The sequence below is a fragment of the Solea solea genome, chromosome 10 (assembly GCF_958295425.1).
Source record: "Solea solea chromosome 10, fSolSol10.1, whole genome shotgun sequence".
Taxonomy (NCBI): domain Eukaryota; kingdom Metazoa; phylum Chordata; class Actinopteri; order Pleuronectiformes; family Soleidae; genus Solea; species Solea solea.
In genome coordinates this window covers 5,064,653-5,084,704 of record NC_081143.1, presented here as the reverse complement: position 1 = coordinate 5,084,704, position 20,052 = coordinate 5,064,653, and the positions used below count along the sequence as shown (strand labels likewise).

The 20,052-nt window shown below is 40.5% G+C and overlaps 1 protein-coding gene across 2 annotated transcripts; it reads left to right on the top strand.

Moving 5' to 3' along the window:
- Nucleotides 1-143: 143 nt before the first annotated feature.
- papss1 (3'-phosphoadenosine 5'-phosphosulfate synthase 1) lies at nt 144-19,116 on the top strand. Of its 2 annotated transcripts, none has more exons than XM_058640386.1 (12): nt 144-411; nt 2,594-2,708; nt 2,816-3,051; nt 3,903-4,041; nt 5,058-5,176; nt 5,535-5,648; nt 5,738-5,849; nt 8,592-8,797; nt 11,221-11,356; nt 11,649-11,917; nt 13,558-13,787; nt 17,965-19,116. In XM_058640386.1, exons 1-12 carry the CDS (start codon nt 352-354, stop codon nt 18,101-18,103), a joined length of 1,875 nt encoding a protein of 624 aa, XP_058496369.1. In that variant the 5' UTR covers nt 144-351; the 3' UTR covers nt 18,104-19,116. The 2 variants fall into 2 exon arrangements, with proteins under 2 accessions (XP_058496369.1, XP_058496370.1); XM_058640387.1 differs by lacking the exon at nt 144-411 and adding an exon at nt 2,320-2,424.
- Nucleotides 19,117-20,052: the final 936 nt, after the last annotated feature.

The following is a 20,052-nucleotide window of genomic DNA, read 5'->3' as shown; positions in this document are numbered from 1 at the left end:
CTGGCTGCAGATCAGTAAATCACCGAGTCATCCACTGCGGTGAGCCACGATAACCGAAGAAAACTGACACCAGGTCAGATTGTTCTCACAGCAGACAGGCAGACTCAGTCCAGGCAGGAAATGCGTCATACGTCGTCGCCGGTGACGTGCGACAGCGAAAGCTCTTCCCGGTTGTTGTGTGAGGCCCCGCGGCACCGGGCTCTTTCATTGACCGGAGAAACCTCCACCAGTAATTAAACAAACAGCAACAACAATTATATAGATACCACCAGGAAACACCGAATTTGTCGTTGTGTGTATTTACAGGAGGTTGTCGGTAGAATTAGCCGCTAACTAGCAGCTAGCGTAAACATGGAGACATATGGCAACTCTCACAAAAAGCAAAAGCTGAGCAACACCGCGGAGAGCTGGGTGAGTTTTATATTATTGTTATAATCCGACACACTTGATTATAATGTCTCCAGTGACCAGCTGCTAAAGAGTCGAAGGGATGACTGACCAGGAGACTAGCTTATTAGCATGTACCTAACGTTGTACTACTAACCCTTAGATCCTTCAAAAAAGTTACGTTAACACTCCTAGAGCACCACAATATGTTAATCAAAACACAAGCTACAACTCCTCCTTTGCGCCTTTAATATTTAAAAATGATCAGGGGCTTATTTTTCCCCGCTGCTGATCACCGGCCCCTGGTGTTTGGTGCTGAGCAGGAGGACATTTTTGTCCCGCTTCGGAGTGTAGGACACCAGGGTTTAAGTTGGAGCGAACGCAAAGATAGAGGAGAGGGCCCATCTCCCCCCGTAGCCTCTGGAGCTGAGGGGAAAGTTCTGGTCGGTTTTTACGCATTGTGCCAACCATGGTGATCTTTCTTCGCAGCAGCTCCTCTGCCAGGACAAATGAGGAAAATAAATTATCAATAGTCGCAGTCATCCTCTCACAGTGGTGGCATCGAGGTCCTTCCACTTGGGCACCATCCTTCTCCCATGCAGTTTGGTATTTAGCGTGATATATTTTGCATGGTGGCCCTGAAGGTCAAAACACAATAACATTTCAGAAAACACAACACATTTCAGAAAGCACAACAACATTTCAGAAAGCACAACAACATTTCACAAAACACCACAACATTTCACAAAACACAATTTTGTCAATCAGTTCACTAACAATGGCCACAGCATAACAGGTGGGTCCTGAGCCTGGAGGGTTGAACTGGAGACAGCCCCCAGGAAGTACTCTTCATCGGCTGTGTCAAATGTCCGAATCCGAAGTAATGGATCATGCTCCGTGGGCTCGGGTTCCATGACCATTTTTAGTGCCTCTGCGGTGCTGTTGTAATGCTTCATTGTGTGTGGTATGACATGAGAAGTTCAGCTAGTTCTGTGCACAGGTGCTCAGATTGTTTTGTTTTGTGCTGGGAAATCTCCTGTGTTTTGGATATTTCAAAGCTGTGGAGAACCCACAATTTAGACGTCGGGCAGTGACATGCGGTGAGGTTCATGATTGGTGAGGTTCGTGACTGACTCCTCTGGAATTGGATGTACAACTATATGAACCCAAAATGGAAGCTTATATTTCAGTATTTAATGTAAAGTCAAATTCGATTTCGATAAATTAAACTTTTTTTTTGGCTGATTTTAAAATTAAAATGGAAAATCGTGTATGGTCTAACCTTTATTTGTATATAAAGTCCAATACGCCTATCCTTTTCCAAGAATATCTCCCTCACTCTGGTGTAAAAACCACCATCTGCATAGAAGAAGAGCATGCAGCAATGTGCACCTATTATCCATTGTGCCTTTACTTGTCATGATGACAGGTGAGGCCCCTGACTGGACATCACTGATGTCGGGTCGATCTGCTTTACTCCTTGTGTAGTGGCGAAAGTACAATTAATTCCAAAGCCACTGAATAGTCGTTAGCTGTAAGCAGGTTTCAATTGGCTCATAGGTACTGTTGTAATTCATCAATCACAAAAGCGAGAGAGAGTTCCAAGTATCCAAGCTTCTCGAGGATCAACAACACAGAAATATTCCCTTGGTGTTCAGTTTGTGAACGACGATCTATAGATTCCAACAGTAAGACAGCGCAACCTAATGTCACTGACGGTCAAAAAACCTTGTTACACCAAAACCTAAAGTACAGCTTCTCAAATGGACACATCCATCCAACTGCTAGATATTTTTCAGTACATATCTTCCAATTCCTTCATCTATCATAGCCGTCAAAGATATCAAAGTGTCCATGGCAGCTTTTATCTAAAGAACAAAATAACATCAGAAAGGCTACTTCAACTGTTAATAAAATTAAATTGGGGGGGACATGTACCCTTGTTGTCTGATATGTTTGATCATAGTTTCTTAATTGATTTATTCTTTGAAGCATGAATATTAATCTATACAATGGCAATGCCTTGACTTTAGTGAGGCAAGTACAATCATAAAATATGATTTCACAATAAAATAAATTGCATTGATACACTATCGGATTGCTCATTGAATCACCACACTGATCGAGATTGGCTAATTGTTAAACTCCTTGGAAACTTTTAGGTTGGCAACTAAACTGAATTGACACTAAATATGTTCAATTTCAGGGAATGCAGCGTGCAACCAATGTCACCTATCAAGCTCATCATGTGAGCCGGAACAAGCGTGGGCAAGTTGTGGGCACAAGAGGAGGGTTCAGAGGATGCACTGTTTGGTTGACTGGTAAGTCACAAGATGTCACCAAGACATTTTTATATAGCGCCCTTAACAAAAATGTTAGGTGATTCAATAGTTGTTTCATATTGTCATTGTTTTTCCCCATTGTAAAGGTTTGTCCGGCGCAGGGAAGACCACAGTGAGCATGGCTCTGGAGGAGTACCTAGTGTGTCATGGTATTCCTTGCTATAGCCTTGATGGGGACAACATCCGTCAAGGGCTTAACAAGAACCTGGGTTTCAGCCCACAGGACCGGGAAGAGAACATCAGACGCATTGCTGAGGTGGCCCGGCTTTTTGCTGATGCTGGGCTGGTCTGCATCGCCAGCTTCATCTCTCCCTATGGCAGGGTGAGTAACTCTTTAAATTTAACTCCAGTGCAGAAGATGATTTGTGATTAATGTGGCTGGGCCTTACTATTACTGTAGTAATGTGGCTCTCTGTTCAATCTTTACTTAACTATATATAGTCTGACCTGCCAAGAACAGCTTTATTTCATGCTGTAAGGCTCCTACTCTACACTCCTATAAAATTCCCATTTGTTTTTTGGAAAAACAATAGATCTATGATTGATATATATAGTATATATAGTTGAGGTTGATTATCAATCATGTTGTTGAAGGGTTTGGAAAAATAATTGCAATTTTTATTAACCAATACACACTCACTGAAAAACACACATTTAGTCAGTATGTTTACATGCACAGTTTAATCGAGTGAAGGCCGTAGTTGGACTAAGACCCGAGATTTATTGGCTGTGTATGTCTGCCTCTGCCTCTGTAGGTGGCACTGTATCTCTCTATAAGCTAGTTCGTATTGAATCAGTTCCTGTTTACCTTTACGTCACAGAGAAACAAACAGCGAACAACAAGATGGATTGTGCTGTGGTTCTTCATGTTTAGTATCTGCTGTACATGTTAATTATTCAAATTAGATCAAGCATGGCTCTTGTGGTTGCTTGTTGTCCTAACAAATACGGTGATTTCTGGCAACAGTACTGCAGTTTATCTTTATCATTATCTTTATTGTTTCTTACTACAAGCCAATTCTGAACTGTGCTTGAGTCAGTGTGACCAAGTTTACTCTGCACTGCAGTGTAATCTCATTACTGGAGATGCATTTATGTTGTTATTAAATCTGACAAGTCTTAATATATTTCCATCCGCTAACTTACCATATTGCTGTTTGATTTTTTTCACAGGATCGACTCAATGCTAGGAAGATACATGAGGCTGCAGGTCTGCCTTTCTTTGAGGTGTTTGTGGACGCTCCTCTGGACGTATGTGAGCAGAGGGATGTGAAGGGATTGTACAAGAGAGCTAGAGCTGGGGAAATAAGAGGTAGAGTATACTTTTATACTCTTAATGTTAAGTGCATCTGTAGAGCGTGTCAAGACTGCGGTTTAATTATGTGTTGATATACAGCAAAATGTGATATATTTATATGGTACTTTGACCATATTGCTGTAGTATAGTACTATGGTCTAAAACATATTGTGTTATGAAATTCAAAACAAAGGCCAAAAGAGCAAAAATTTAATAAAGAAAGTTAGGGCAGATCTACAAGTATAAAACAGCATATCCCTTACTGTTTCTGTTAGGGATGTTTATGACATGGAGTTTTAAAGAAGTGACCGTAGAGAGACCGTAGAACTGATGCATCATTGTTAGAGGAAGTGCTTCTTTTTATACTGTCTTTTTCTTGTTGGATTGAGAGTTCAGCCATATGTCCAAGTGTTAAGCAGAATGACCTTTGTTCGAGAGACATCGTAGAGAGTATGGATAAAGTAGATATACATATACATCATGGCTGCATGATGATTGATTGAGAAGAGACAATTTTGCTGTGACAGGTCACAGGACACTATACTGTAGATTAAATAATGGACATAGGACACACAGACTTTCCGAGACCTACCAACCTGCCGTGCCATGCTGTGCCTCGCTGTGCCGGGCCGGGACCACAGTGGAAAAGGGCCATTCGAATTTCAAGTGACGAAATCAATTTAATTCTGTGCAGTCCATCTTGATAGTCTCACTTGTTTTCCACTGGAGGGTGGCGTTGAACACTGCTCCAACACTAAATGGAACAGGTTAGAGAATGGGAAATTGTGAAGTGCGTTAATTTTAATTACAGACTTTTTTAATATTAATTATGTGTGATCAGCCAAACTGACAAACCAAAAGGTCTTTAGAAATTTGATTTTGGGGTATGTGCGTGTGCTGCACCGCCTCCATACTGTATGTAAGAACAATAACATTGACAATAAATCCCCTGTAAGTTGCTACTCAAAAATATTTTTCACAGTTGGCAGGTCTGCTTTCATGTTGTGTATTTTCTGTCTCTGCATTGTCAGGTTTCACTGGAATTGACGCAGAGTATGAGAAACCAGAGGCTCCAGAGCTGGTGCTGAAGACAGACTCCTGCAGTGTGAATGAATCCATACAACAACTTATTGACCTGCTCCAGGAAAGGGTGAGGAGACCAGTGCTGCTTAGACATATTCATATCCAACTGTTATGTTTTCAATAAACTGTTTTACTCGACTATTTCCCCTAAAAGAATACACAAGTCAAGTTTAAAGAGTGGCCAGAGGCTTGAAATTCAGACTTGTTACACATTATGGTGCTGTCGTACCTCTGATAGCCACAAAGGGGCAGTGTAGCCATGTAATTATTTTGATGTTAATGTCAATCTGTCTGCTCTGCTATCATGTAAATCAATATTCCTTTTGCAAAAAGAAACGCTCATACCACAGAGTAATTGTACAGAGTGTGTTTTAATATATTTTATAATATTTAATAATTAATGTCACATTAATTTGATTCTTCAGGATATAGTTCCCATTGATGCATCTTATGAAGTGAAAGAGCTTTACGTTCAGGAGAACAAGCTGGACCTGGCTAAGGCTGATGCAGAGACCCTGCCTGCTGTAGAGATCAACAAGGTGCTTCTGATGATAAGAACTATATACATTTTGGATTGTGAGTACATTCTTCATATGTAACCTACTGTATGTGTCTGTGTGATCCACAGCTGGACATGCAGTGGGTGCAGGTGCTGGCTGAAGGCTGGGCCACTCCTCTGAATGGGTTCATGAGAGAGAGAGAGTACTTGCAGTGTCTCCATTTTGACTGCCTGTTGGATGGTAGGATGGCATTTATTATATAAATTTTTGTTTTTCTTAATTTTCTTCAGTAGTGTCAATCTGTTCTTTCATGACGATTTGTAAATGCAAATGTCTTTAACCACAAATGTGACACTATTAATATATAGCAGAATTCTTTTTTTCTTTTTAGTCAAATAAAAATGGAGCCGTCTTGACATACTGAGACATTAAATAAGATTAACAAAGACTCCTTACATGTGTCAGTGCAAGCTGCATGTGTTACAGTATGTACTGAGAAGTTTAAGAAAGCTTTTCTTGTGGCGGATGTACTCTGTTATAGTGGTTGTGAAACATGTCTCTAAAATAGTCCGTGGTAAACAGGAGGTCTGAGGAAAGCTTCCAGATTCATCCATTCTAATCGTGACATATATAGGCCTATATTTAAACTTTTTGCAAAAGGGTTCAGAGTATGAATGCTATATTAATTTATTTTTTTTAAATTAAAAAAATAGATATATATTCTTAAAGAAATTAAATAAGAGGTTCCTCGGCTTATGTTTTATTTTGTAGGGGGTCGAATGAGGAAATCCTCTAGAGAACCTCTTTTCTGATATACAACAGTGATGGGGAACTAAGGTGGCCCACTGATATATTTCCTGCCCTTAAATTGGTCCTTATGGAAATAGTTTTCATTATTTTTGTTGTTCCTCACTGCTCAGATGCAGATGCAGGCAGGAAATGGGCTGTGTTTGACAGCAAGATGAACAAAGATGGAGAAGAGTGAACATATTAAAGAGCGGGTTCATTCCCGAACACAAAGACTTTACAAAATGCAGAGTTTATACCAAAGAAACAGGGGCTACTTGCATGTGGTTTGTGTATTGAAAGTCTGACACGGACCAGCAAGCTATACTTAGCGAATCTTGCTACAGCAGACCTGTTTCCACAACACATTTAAACTACAATAATTTATTTTGCCATCTGTGAAAGAATAATGTCAAACAATATAGAATACAGCCTATAGAGATGAGCTAAAAAAAAAAAAACCTCCAAACTTTAACAGGGAGTTTTAACCCACAGCACAATGTAGGGGAAAACAGGAGAAGAAGCAGGTAACAGTTCAAGTTTAACATCTATAAAGATATGGTCATGATTTTCACAACTGAGTAAAAGGAAAGGGTTTCTTTATACACCACTCTTTTGATATAAATTGACATATATTGGAATATGAGCTTTTGGCGCTAATTTGGACTGAAGTAGATTTATTGTGTGATTTCAAGAATGGTGATGTTGTTTATCATTTTGATGCAGTAGTTACTCTGTTAGCTCTCCGGGCTCAGGAAAGCCTCTGTTTTTTGGCACATTTTAGAAAACAAATATATTGAGCATGAAGTCTCGAGGTGTATTTACAACAGTTATAGCGTTTACTTTTGAAATTCCAGAGGAAAACCATTTTATTGCCCACATGACCAGTCAAAACCTTTACTTTTGGGTTGTGGTGCCAAATACTTTGTCACACACAGTAAAAATGAAAACTATATGAAATAAATTAAAACATAGCCTGGTTTTCATTTTCAGAGTTTGACAGCAATACAACCTCTGTCCTCACTTAAGGATAAAACCAGGAGATTTAGTTTGTTTTCACAGAAAGATACCTAATCAGATAAACTCAGCCTGACTGGACTGAGGCAGAAATGCAGACTGATGTGAAAAGTATTGATTCCACTTTTCTGTTTGTCCTGGATGAGAGGGACGCAGAGGAAGAGGCCTCAGTATTGATTGACACCATATGCCACCATTTGTCCATTTCCACTTCCTTCCAGGGATTTGACAGTGAAATAATAATATCACAGTGAAAGGATTGATTGCCCACATTATAACACTAAAACTGGTTGGGAAGCGGAAAAATGCATGTCTGACTAATCAAATAGTCTGAAAAAATAAACAAATCCTAATTCATGCTTGTGTCTCCTTTGCTTGGCCATTTGGCAGTCATCTGTATGTGTGTGTGTGAGTGTGTATGTTATTAAAACCAGCTGTAAGCTCTCCAATGTGACAGAGGACTATGAGAGGGTCCAGGGGTGGGGGGAGGTCGGGGCAGCTACAGTCATCATGCCCTCCTGTCTCCGCATCAGTTGATATGATGTGATGTGAAAAGCGTGGCTTTCCCAGTGTTCCCGACATTTTCATCAACCTGCATGGCAAAATGAACGCACCTCCAGAATACACACAAACCTTTTAAATGAGAAAGGGTCAAGCTCTAGTTTAGCTGAATAGGGGATTTTTCTCCTCTATTTTCTTAAATTGCAGCCTTGAAGACCAAACTCAAGCCTGTGGTTTAGCTGTATATTCCACATTTAGCCTTAAGCAGCACAACATGGAAACTTTGCAGGAATGGTTGTGATATTTATACTGAGCACTGCGTGTGTATTAAACTCAGAATTTCAGAGTTTTCTAACTTGGTTCCATACATTATCCTTCCTTGACTTGGTTATCTGATATTAAATGTTCCCCTGTGGAGTTTTTTGTTGTTGTAAACAAATCAAAAGGTTGTGATGTGGGTTTAATTTGACTCAGTGTCGCATGTTTATTGAAATACAACAAACATGCTTTTGTTGTTTACATCAGTGTTAGCTTATGGTGTGTTACTGCTGCCAAGTGTCGATCAGCAGAACAGCTAAAAAAAACTGATGGCAGGTCAGTGTAATTCCTCGCCTGCATTTTGACGTTGCTCCCTAGCACTGCTTATTTTCATACAACATATTTTCTGTCTTGTCCTAGGTGGTGTCATCAACCTGTCTGTGCCTGTAGTGCTGCCAGTGTCAACTTCTGATAAACAGCGTTTAGATGGTGTGACAGCCATGGCCCTGGTCTATGAGGGCAAACGAGTTGCCATCCTTCGCAACCCTGAGTTTTATGAACACCTCAAAGAAGAACGCTGTGCTCGCCAGTGGGGCACCACTTGCAAGGACCACCCCTACATAAAGGTAAAGTTCTGACATGCCATGTTAAACGTTGTAGTTTTTGCTCTCTGAAAGCTGAATTTACAACGCAGTGTAAATATTTTGGCAACTGCGATGAAAAAATGTAAAAGCTCAAGAAAGTCAGCATCTGCAGACTTCCAGACAGCTTGTCTGTGTCCTGTGTGCTAAACACTTAGCATTTGAAAGAAAACTGCCTCTCTGGATTCTGTGTTGATAGAACACAGATCCATGCTGGCCTTTTCACAGTGCTTATGGAAAGACTGACTAGGTTGCAGAGTGGAGCCATTCGCACAGTCTGTCAGGACGCCCAGTGTAATCACTTGATCTTTTGGTCCACCCTGATTTTGCAGGTGTTATATTTGGATGTTAGGTCTCTTGCTCAACCTCCACCAAATGCATTGGAGATTGTGCATCTCGTCTGAACAGTCAGTGGGATCCGTGCCAGCTTCCACCTTTTCACTCAACCAGCCTTTCTCTAAATATACACAGGAATTGTTACCATCTGTCTCCTAATGACTGTTGTGGGGTGCAGGTAGACTTTGTTGCACGATAATGTCCTGAAATGATCCTGCACACCCGGCAGAGAGTGCATTGGCCTATAGCTGGACAAGAGTGGCATTGTCTTGTGTTGCTGACACATGATGTCAGATTGATAACTCCAACTCCATCCAAAGCTTTAGTTGCCTAGCTAATTTTAATTATTTTTGTTTTCAAGTTTAGTGCAGTTGGTCGGCCACTTTCATGCTGGCAAAGAGGCAAGGCAGCTAAATGTAATCTCCATGGCATCTGATAATTTCATTCCCTGCAGTCAGACTTACTGTAAACCTCAGAGGATAATTTTAAAGCCCTCAGCTGCTAAAAACAATTCTGGACAGACAGCTGTCTCAATGTTTCAGCACTCTTGGCAGCCAATTTTAATTTTAACACATTTCTCTCTCACATCTTGTTGACTATGATACCTGATCTTGAAGTGTTTTAAGATGCATTTGAGGCTGCAAGTTCCATTAGCTGGTATCATGACTGTATCAATGCCTGATGCCTCACCTCTGGCTTTAGACACAAGCGGAGCACTCTGTATTTCCATAACTCTAATTCTTTGTCTACTCTGACCTGTCAGGGCCGAATATGTGTGCTCAGCTTGCTGTGATTAAGGTGTCACTCATTGAAAGAGTGTGTGTATGTATACCTCCATCAACACCTCTGAGGTAGTAGCTACAACTTTTTTCCTTATCTTTCCAGACAGAAATGACCTGCTCCATATTACATGCAGTTAATCCTCTTTTTCCTGTTTACCTGTCTGTCAGTCAGACAGGAGCCCCCGCCGTCGGAAACTATGGCGTAGTGGCTGTTTATTTGGATATGGCTCTTTTCATATGTAAAGCTCCAGGTCACTTTAAATGTTTAAAGCACATATCTATGTGTAGGCCTGCTTCCTTTGATTTTGTCTTTGCAGGCATCATATTTTCCATGCACTTAGGTGAGAAGAAAATAAAACCAACTTGTCAATGCTGTCGATCGCTTCAGAAGATAAGACCGTTGAGCACCTTTCAGGCCAGCAGCGGACAGATTGGATTAATTGAAGTGTGGAAAACAAATTGCAACACAATCCTGAGAACTTCTCCCAGTGGAGCCAAGTTGTTGTTGATCACATCATTACTGACAACTTTATTAATTTTTTTTTCACTTTGCCGGGTCAAACTGAAGCCAGTATGTTTGTAAAGTAAGGATATCAAAGCCTTTTTTTGTGTGTTCTTTTATAATGATAAATTACATGTCCGCGAAATAAATGACATGAATAGATTTTTCTTTTTCATTAACTTCCAAATCAGCTTTTTGCAATGCCTACACACTTCAGGTTTCATTTATAGCCTTTGTTATGAGTTCTCACTGTGCTGGAACAGTGCTTATTTTATTGCCGAGCCTGTAGAGAATTGTCACTTCATATCACAGTAACATCCCACAGGCCAATGTGTTCAGTAACTCTAGCTATAGTCTTATAAATGCCACAGGAGGCAAGTAAAAGATGTTGCCTGAAGCAACATCAGCCTTTGCTTGGCCCCTTAGCACTTTGGTGACATTTTGGATTAATCTCATCACCATAAAAATCTCTCCAGTGTGGTCATGTGCTCAGCACCTAGTTTTATTGTGGAACAGAATCTGACCTTGTCTCTGCTCTGTTATTGAAATTAAGATACTAGATGCGGCCACCTGCAAAAGAGGGGGCCAGAGTTTTGTTGACGACACATGAGGACTTTGATTTATGCATCAGTGTCCTTGTTGGCAACTGGATAATAATTCAAGGGTTTTATTAGATTTCTTGCTGGCCTGTTTTCAGCACAGTGAAGTTTTTATGGACCACAGTGTCTTATGTCTGGATTATGTTTGAGTAGTGTTCCCTGTCATGATCACTATGACTCCTGTTTCAGATGGTGATGGAGAGTGGGGACTGGCTGGTAGGCGGAGACCTGCAGGTCCTGGACAGGATCTATTGGAATGATGGACTCGACCATTACCGGCTGACACCCACTGAGCTCAAACAGAAGTTTAAAGAAATGAATGCAGGTACGAGACCAAGTTGTGTTTGTCCCTGTTTGTTCACAAGAAGAGTAGAATTGTGGGTCGTCCTCTCACTTTCAGTACTTTTATTAAAAAGTAAGGCACTTGGGAGTAGAGAGATCATAGTTGAGGAGGGCACTAGTGTGATTCATCTCCTCACCAACAAGAACACGGGCTGTATGTGGTTTCAGTGGTTGGCTACTTAGCTGCTTGATTATCCTGGAGCTCTTTGTTTGTCTTGTTCAGATGAGTTTTGTGCCATAATAACAAACCCTTCTCCTCCTTTCCCTTTATTCAGATGCTGTATTTGCATTTCAGCTCCGCAACCCAGTACACAACGGCCATGCTCTTTTGATGCAAGACACCCACAAGCGTCTCATCGAACGAGGCTATCGCCGACCCGTGCTGCTGCTCCACCCACTGGGGGGATGGACTAAGGACGACGATGTGCCGCTGCCTTGGCGAATGAAGCAACACGCTGCTGTGCTGGAGGAAGGTGTCCTGAATCCAGACACTACCATTGTTGCCATCTTTCCCTCTCCCATGATGTATGCTGGGCCAACCGAGGTAATGATTATCAACGATGTTGTGTCAAATCAATGTGTACAAACTATCCCTTGTTGTAATAGGATATATATATTCCATTCGTTTTATTTATGTTGGGTTTTTCTCCGGTTTCTCCGGCTTCCTCGGCTTCCTCCCACATTCCAATAACATGCAATATGGGGATTAGGTAAATTGGTCACTATAAAGTCACCACAGGCGTGAATGTGAGAGTGAACGGTTGTTTGTCTCTACATGTGGCCCTGCAATGGAATGGCAAACTTTTCAGGGTGTACCCCGCCTGTCGCCCTATGCTAGCTGAGATTGGCACAGTTCCCCCGCGACCCTCCTGGGTGGATGGAGGATTCATGTTGTCTACCTGGATTGATGATATCGCTGCTTGTCTGTCCAGTTTTAAGAATGACTGCACTTCTGTGTTTGCTAATAAGTGATAATGAGAGATTCCCCTCACAAACCCAGAGGGGTTTCCTGAACCTGCACAATGTGTGTTTTTTTTTGTAGTTGTTTCACTACTTTTGTGTTTTGTTGTGCAGAATTAATAAACCAAAACCAAATGTTCAAAAATATGCACAAAACAACATGGGTGAAAAGAAATAGACATTTTCTTCAGAATTAGCAGGGAACAGTGATAGCGGCACAATGTAATGATAACAGACATGTGGAAGAGACATGTCACATGCTTGGTGTCTGCACATGTATGACTGTGATAAATGACAGGAAAGGGGATTTTAAGATTTCCTTGGGGGGTTCTGTTTTGTGTTTCCATGCCATACCCAAGCCTCCATGTGAGTGAGTATAGCTGTGTAGTCGGTATCTTTTAATCACTCCCTTATGATAATACGAAAACTATGGAGATAATTATCGAGAGAAGGCTGGAGGATGTCAGGCAGGGGAATTTATTACCTCTGCACAGGGTGGTTATGTTTTTTTTTCCTCTGGCATTTGGCATTTGTCTGTCTGTGAGCAGCATTACTCAAAAAAGTTACATTTTCTAGTGATATAGATTATGACCAAGGAAGAAATAATTAGATTGTACACTGGGGGAAAATGGGCAACCTTGACCTCTCTGTGAGTTGGAGTGCTCTCTCCAGTCAATCATAATGGCATTTATTGTTCATGTTCACTTTGAATTAGAGCTAGACTGGGTCAAATTTTTGACAAAAGACTAGTGTCATTGTTCTGACATTGCCCTTTATAAACATTTGACTTGAACAGTAAAATGCGTTTTCTATTTCTAGTCAAAGTTGAACATTCTTCAGCCTACAGCTTCCATTCTAAGCTGAAATCACATTTTCTATGCTTAACCAAAAAATCCTCTAGATTCTAAATAATGTAAACTATGTGAGGAAGAATGTTATTCTAATGTTAGTAGCATTAGTAATTATGAAGAAGAGATGTAGAGTTTTAGTAATTATTGATAATGAAAAGCAGAAAGCAAACGGCAGCATTTAATTCCTAAGGAGAGTAATTGTTGGAGGCTGGCTGACTGCATTTGTGCAGGTCCAGGTCTGTTAAAATGGGAAATGTATTATAGGCTTTAGTTTTCAGACAATAGTTTACTAATATTTTGCTAAAATTAAGTATCAGAATGAGACATAGTTTCCACAGTCAGGTAACAAACATTATTTTCTCCTTGTTTGCAGGTTCAGTGGCACTGCAGAGCTCGAATGGTAGCAGGTGCCAACTTCTACATAGTGGGCCGCGACCCTGCAGGCATGCCCCATCCTGTAACTGGAAAAGACCTTTATGAACCCACTCATGGAGCCAAGGTCCTCACCATGGCCCCAGGCCTCATTACCCTGGAGATTGTACCCTTCAAGGTTGCTGCTTACAACAAGGTCAAAAGAGAAATGGATTTTTATGACCCCCAAAAGTAAGTATTTGTTCATATTATGTTTATCTTTTGTTAAACTCTGTGTTCCATCTCATTTTCCAGTCTTTGAATATCCACTTCATGGAAAACAAAAGTCCAAAGCTGCTCCCTCGCACTAAATGAAATATCTTGTAGATTTTGTCCAGAGCAACAGGTGTTTTTTCTTTCTTACTCAGTAAAAAAAGGTTGTGCTAATTATTATGAGCTTTGATGTAGTTCAATAGATACAGACACCTGCTATTAATCAAAGTTTGTGTACCACAATGAAAACAATGACTAACAAACTAACATCTCACTGCCTCTCCTCCGGATGTGATGCAGTTTCCACCATCAGGTTAAGCAACTGTGTGCCGGCCAAGAATGTTGAAAGGAAATGTGGCCAGACTAATTATGAGATTTGCTTAGTTTTCCATGATGATGCATACTCATGACGCAACATTCAAAATAAATTGTTGATCACGTCAAGTACTTCTGTGGAAAAGAGGTCAAAGTAATTTCCTTAGTTTTTGAAATGATGGCATTACCTCTTATCCATTTCCTGTTTGGTTTTTGAGACACTTTGATCAGTTTGTGAGAGAAAATCTCTAAATCTCAGTTATTATACTGTTTATGCCGAAGGTCATGTTTTTCCACATTAATAAAATGTTTCCTGGACTAAATTTTAAATACCTGTAACCATTTCAAATCTAATTTTTATGGCTGAAATACTGTAGAGAAGAAACCAGTAAATGTTTGCTGTTGGCGCTCCTAAATTCACTGTTGAAGAGGTCAGCTTCAATGTGACGTCATAATGTTCTGCAGAAATACTTAAAGCTGTAGTTTTGCAAGATTACCAGGAAAATGTTGATTGCTGAGTCTCATCCCCAAGTTAAATAAATGCTAATGTTGTGGGATCACAGCTTCCTGTAATGACGTCCCTCCCATCAGATGAACGCGAACAGATGCACACGCTTCAATGAAACAATGACCCAAGGCAATCTCTGCAGTTCTCTTCCATTATTGAAATATTATACTGTGTTTATTGTCGGACTCTTATTCCTTTTTTAGTTGAATTACGGCACGGACACGCAGTTGATATCAATGATGGGATAGCTGGCTTACCCAGCTTTAAAGCTCCAGTGCAGAACCTCTATTGTCCCCTGTGGGCTTCTGAGTAATAATTACCAAAAGGACGCAGTCTCTATGATGCAGTTGGCTAGTTTCTTTGATAGTTTTGTACGTCGTGTCTTGTAAATCTTTATTTTAACGTAGCGTTACTTGTCCAGGCTGCGGCCAGGAAACTTGGGGCTGCATGGTGAAAGAAACAGCAGCAGCTGTGATTGGCACTTACAAGCACATGGTCAGGCAGTTGCTTGATAGCTTGATTAAAATACAGTCAGCCATAGTGCTGCTGTATGAAGCCGTCTGACATTACTCTGTGCTGTGTGCTTCTGCCACCTTGCCTGCTCAGTCATAACATAAAATGCGTCACCGTGTGGAGCACAGGAATGTTACACCAGGCACAAAATTACTAGAGAGACACACAGCGAGCGTTGTATGGAGCAGACATTTGTTTATATTGAAATGCTCTGCCCTGCAAATACGTTCTCTGTTAAATTCATTTGAAGCCTTCTTCTTTTAATGGACAGACATGGATGTGTAATGACATGCTAAATAATTGAACATCATTGACCCGAGGTTTGGTATAATTTAAATAATTTTTAATTTTAAGACTAAAGTTGAGTCGTATGCGAAGAGAACCGCTGGATTTCCAAAGTCTGTTGTTGTCACTCAGTTTGATTTATGGCATGCATTCCTCTTGTGCATACTGATAGCACTTTGCCAAATTTCAAAAGGAATGTTTTTGCTAATCACAAGTAATACCCCTCAGTCTGTGTGAGTGTAATGGCTGAGGTCACGGCAAGCTGTTTCTCATTTACACCGTATACGAACCTTCTCAGAACAATTTGCTTTGAGCTTTCCTAAATCATGCCACATGAATCGTGAAGCCTTGTTCACAGAATCGAAATGTTACGAGAGCCACAAGATGGGCCACGAGCCGTGTAATAACAGTTAAAAATTGCACTCTCTGCACAGCGGGACTTTTAGCCACTGTGAATCTGACCTCAGTGGAGTGTACAGTTCTGCTGCTGACAACATGTCCAAGAAGTGTCTTTACTATCACACTGACAGATATATATATATATATATATATATATATATATATATATATATATATACAGACCCATGAACCATGTGAAGATGTGATGAACTTGACATGAACTTCTACCAGTTCTCTGTTCTCCTCTGGTTAGAGAAGAAGGCCTGTCCTTGGTTCACTTATTATTGTCTTTTTATAAACCAGGTGGATGCAAAGAGCAGTGAGAATAGACAGGAGTAGATGTAAATATACAAAGAAATGTTTGGATTTAGATTTTCTTTCTTGCGCATACTTTTAGCTTTGTGGTTTACCATTCAGTATTTATTTCTTTTTGTGCATGTGTATTTCAGGTAGGGCTGAGCTGTATGGCATGAATTCCATATTGTGGTACAATTTGAAGCTCACGCAATGAGTCCTTATATCAGTGTATTACATTTCATGTTGTTTACAGCTCTTGGGATGTCTGGCCCAGATGGGAGAAATTGACCAATCATAGGGCAGTTCAGTGAGAGGGAGTGGAGGTTCCAATTGGCTGTTCTACAAAGCAGCAGTTTGTACACTTCCCTTCAGTGGAAAGGTCACTATTCCAATGTTATTATCAGCTGCCTTTGCTGTAAACCAACCTAAAAAGAGGAAAAAGATTTTCAAAAAATAGCAGGACATTAATTCCATGTGGTGGGATCTCAAAACATAAATAAACCCGGGATGAGACCTTAATGGCGTGTTTCCACTGGCTCGACTCACCACGGCGTGGTTATTTTTACGTTTCCACTAGCGATAGCACCTGGTACCTGGTACTTTTTTAGTAGATACTATGCGTGACGTCGCCAGACTGCCATCCACTGATTGGTCAGTGTGCCATAACAGGAAGAGTCATGAGCAAGACGTGTAACTCAAGAATTAAGCAGTAGATCAGTTAAAAGGACTTAACAGTCAATCAAATGTGGGTTAATCTCTAACAATTACCAGGGAAATGTCTAAAATCTCAATATTTAACAGAGGAGTCTGGTGTATTTAGCGACAGCACTGCTGATCATGACCGACGAGCCAAACCCAGCCGCTGTATTTCAGTCCAGTGACTGTGTCAGACGGAGTCTGTGCTCCGGTCATGGAGGAAGGACTGCACAAATATTTTTAATTAACTGATTCTAATGATTCAATTGAAGACAACTGCTTTACAAGTCACTAGTCACTCGTGTGTGTCGCATGTAAAAATAAGTCACATCATGCAGCCGTGCAGTGATGACTCCGCCCACGTTGGAAAACCAACCTAAACCATGCCGTGCTGAGGCAAGGCGAGCTGGGACCATAGGTGGAAAAGGGGCTAAACACTTTAACAGGTGTAATAAAAATCTCTACCATAGACCAAAGTTATACAGTTGATTTTAGGTTTTTTTTTCCTACCTTCTCCTAATTATAGGTATTGCAGTTTCGTTGGCAATGAAGTGATAAGAAATGTGTTTAACCAATTCAAACAAGACATCTTATCTCATCCTCCTTCAAGCCAATTTGTTGTTTAGTGTTTTTCAAAATATAAATTACAAACATACTTGCATAGGATTAGGAAAAAACCTTGTGAATAATCAAACATTGGAGCAGAATCAATGGCGGGGAGCAATTTGTAGTGAAGGCCCCTGGTGTACCTCAAACACAAGCATACGTTTTGTACAAGACTAGCCGCACTTTCCAATCACCATTCCTGTAGCGAGCTGGGCTGTTTTGCTGGACTGTCACAGCATCCAGCCACAGAATGAATTCAAAGAAAAGCAGAAGTGGTTATTATAAGAAATGTAGAGCTCAAGAAGATTTGATATTCCCACTCCGATATACATGTCTCTTTTTCACTGTAAGGAATATGAAATGCTGTTAAAGATTCGCTAACTGGCCCGCCGGCACGCCTCGATGCACTTGATTCCGAAGCAGCAGGCAGTTATTGTTTTCTACTGATAAGCATCCTAATGTCATTCATTGAAACATACCATGTCCGTTACTAGAAAACTCAATACTATCTGTTTTTTTTTCCCCCCTCCGTCACAGCCGTCAAGACTATGATTTCATCTCAGGTACACGCATGCGCAAGATGGCTCGCGAGGGAGAGAATCCTCCCGATGGCTTCATGGCAGCCAAGGCCTGGAGTGTCCTGAAAGAATATTATATGTCACTGGAGAAGGCGTAAAGTTTGAGTCGGTAAAACATGGGAACACAGTGGTTTCTACTGATAAAATGAGCAATGTGGGGACCAGTCAAAAAAAAAACATGCTCCAGCTTCTGTCACTGAACTGGCTACAGTTGTTTTTAGTCTTATCACACTTGTGTTTTAACGGTATATGCTTTATTTAGCTGGTCTTTAAAACATGTCTTCAAAGTTAATATTTGTGTTTCTCACTAACTCTAACTCTATGACTGTATATGATCAATGGTTGTAAAATGACGATGTATGATGATGTAAAAAGGTCAAGACTTGAAAGGGTCTGTGTGTTGTAGTGGTACTGTTGACCAGTACTGAATTAGTTTGGAATGAACGTTGAGTATTTGAGATGTCCAAATTTAAAAAAAAGTTATTGCACCTGCTGGAGTTTATAAAGTTAGCCCCAAATCACCACTAAACCACAAACAAATTGCACTGTATGTTTTGCAAGTGGCAGTGGCAATTGCTCAGAATGTGGTGTGCACAAGTATTTGATGTAAAATGTCGAGTGCCTTGGTCTCAAGAAAGTGAAATCACATGATGTCTTGTTTGAATTAGGACACACAGACAAACACACACCTGCTTCTAGTCTCACTTGTTGCTACGCTGAATTTGTCCAATAGCTCAAAAACGACGTGCACAACAGATCGTCATTGAAGGTCTTTCTATCGGCATATGTTACACAAACCTTTGTTAAACTTAAATGAACACATTAAACCCTTTTCCCCCGCTTTTAATCTATTTATTCAGTCTTAGCGTTATATGTTGTGCATGCAGGTCCAGTACTTTGAGCTTTTCCCCTCAACGGTTTTAATATTGCATTATTGTTTTTTCATCTTATTTTCTTTTCTCATTGTTACTAATATTTTCCATGTGGTAGTTCATTTCTAAGGGTTAGCCTGTAAAATCAGATTGTTCATGGTTACATCACGGGATCAGATTTGTAATCTTCCTTATCCAATAAACCATTTTTAGCAAAAAAGAACAAATTGTTTACTTAAGCTTTGTCTAATCTTTGAGTCTGTGTGCGTGTGTTTTCTTTTTTTTCTTCTTCTTTTGTTTCAAAGAGCTTTAAATAGATAACACACTCAAAAGATTTCCACTTAACTTTAAATACCAGCATTAAATTTCATGCATTAGAGAAACCAAACTTACATTGATGAGATGTCATCGACTTTTAGCTGCCTGTGATCTCACTGTAACACAGTCCATATTCTGACATCTCAATAGCTCTAAATCTCTTCATGTCTTTGTGACTCAGGCGCTTCTTTGTCATCGACACGAGCCGTTTGCTCTTGAAAATGAAATTCCCCCAGCTTGCTTAGGCCTCATCTGTTGGAACTTCAGTGACCTCCCAGTTGGTCAATCAGCTGTATATCGAATAAGACAGACCCTCTACTGACCCCAATCAGCCTCTGTCACACTTGCACACTGAACACAGAGCTGCAGCTGGCTCGCAGATGCAGTGAAAGTGGAATGTGGAGGGTTAAAAAACAGACTCTGTCAGAAACACCCTGGGTACTTTATCTAATCCTTCTCCAAGATATAATGAAGAGACCTGCCAGCACCAATTTTTTCCACCTTTTGCCAGATTGTGTTCGATCTCAAATAGTAATCAAGCTGGGACCTCAAAGGAAGTGCTGTGGGGTTTTTTCCCTCGGCACAACAAAGATCAAATGATTTTTGTTGTCCCTGATGTTATCTTGTAACATGCATACAATATTTTAGATGTGGCCTATTCATCCGAGCTTGCTTTGAAACTTGCCTTTTATCCGGTGTTTTTCAGAAGCGGCACCGAAGACAGTTTGCGTGGCTCACGTTCACCACCTTATTTCAGTTTGACAGTATTAAGTGAGGGTGTGTGTTTGAATGTGTGGATGTTATGTGTCGAGGTAGATGAAACACATGATTTATATAGTAAGAAATATGCCCTTTTG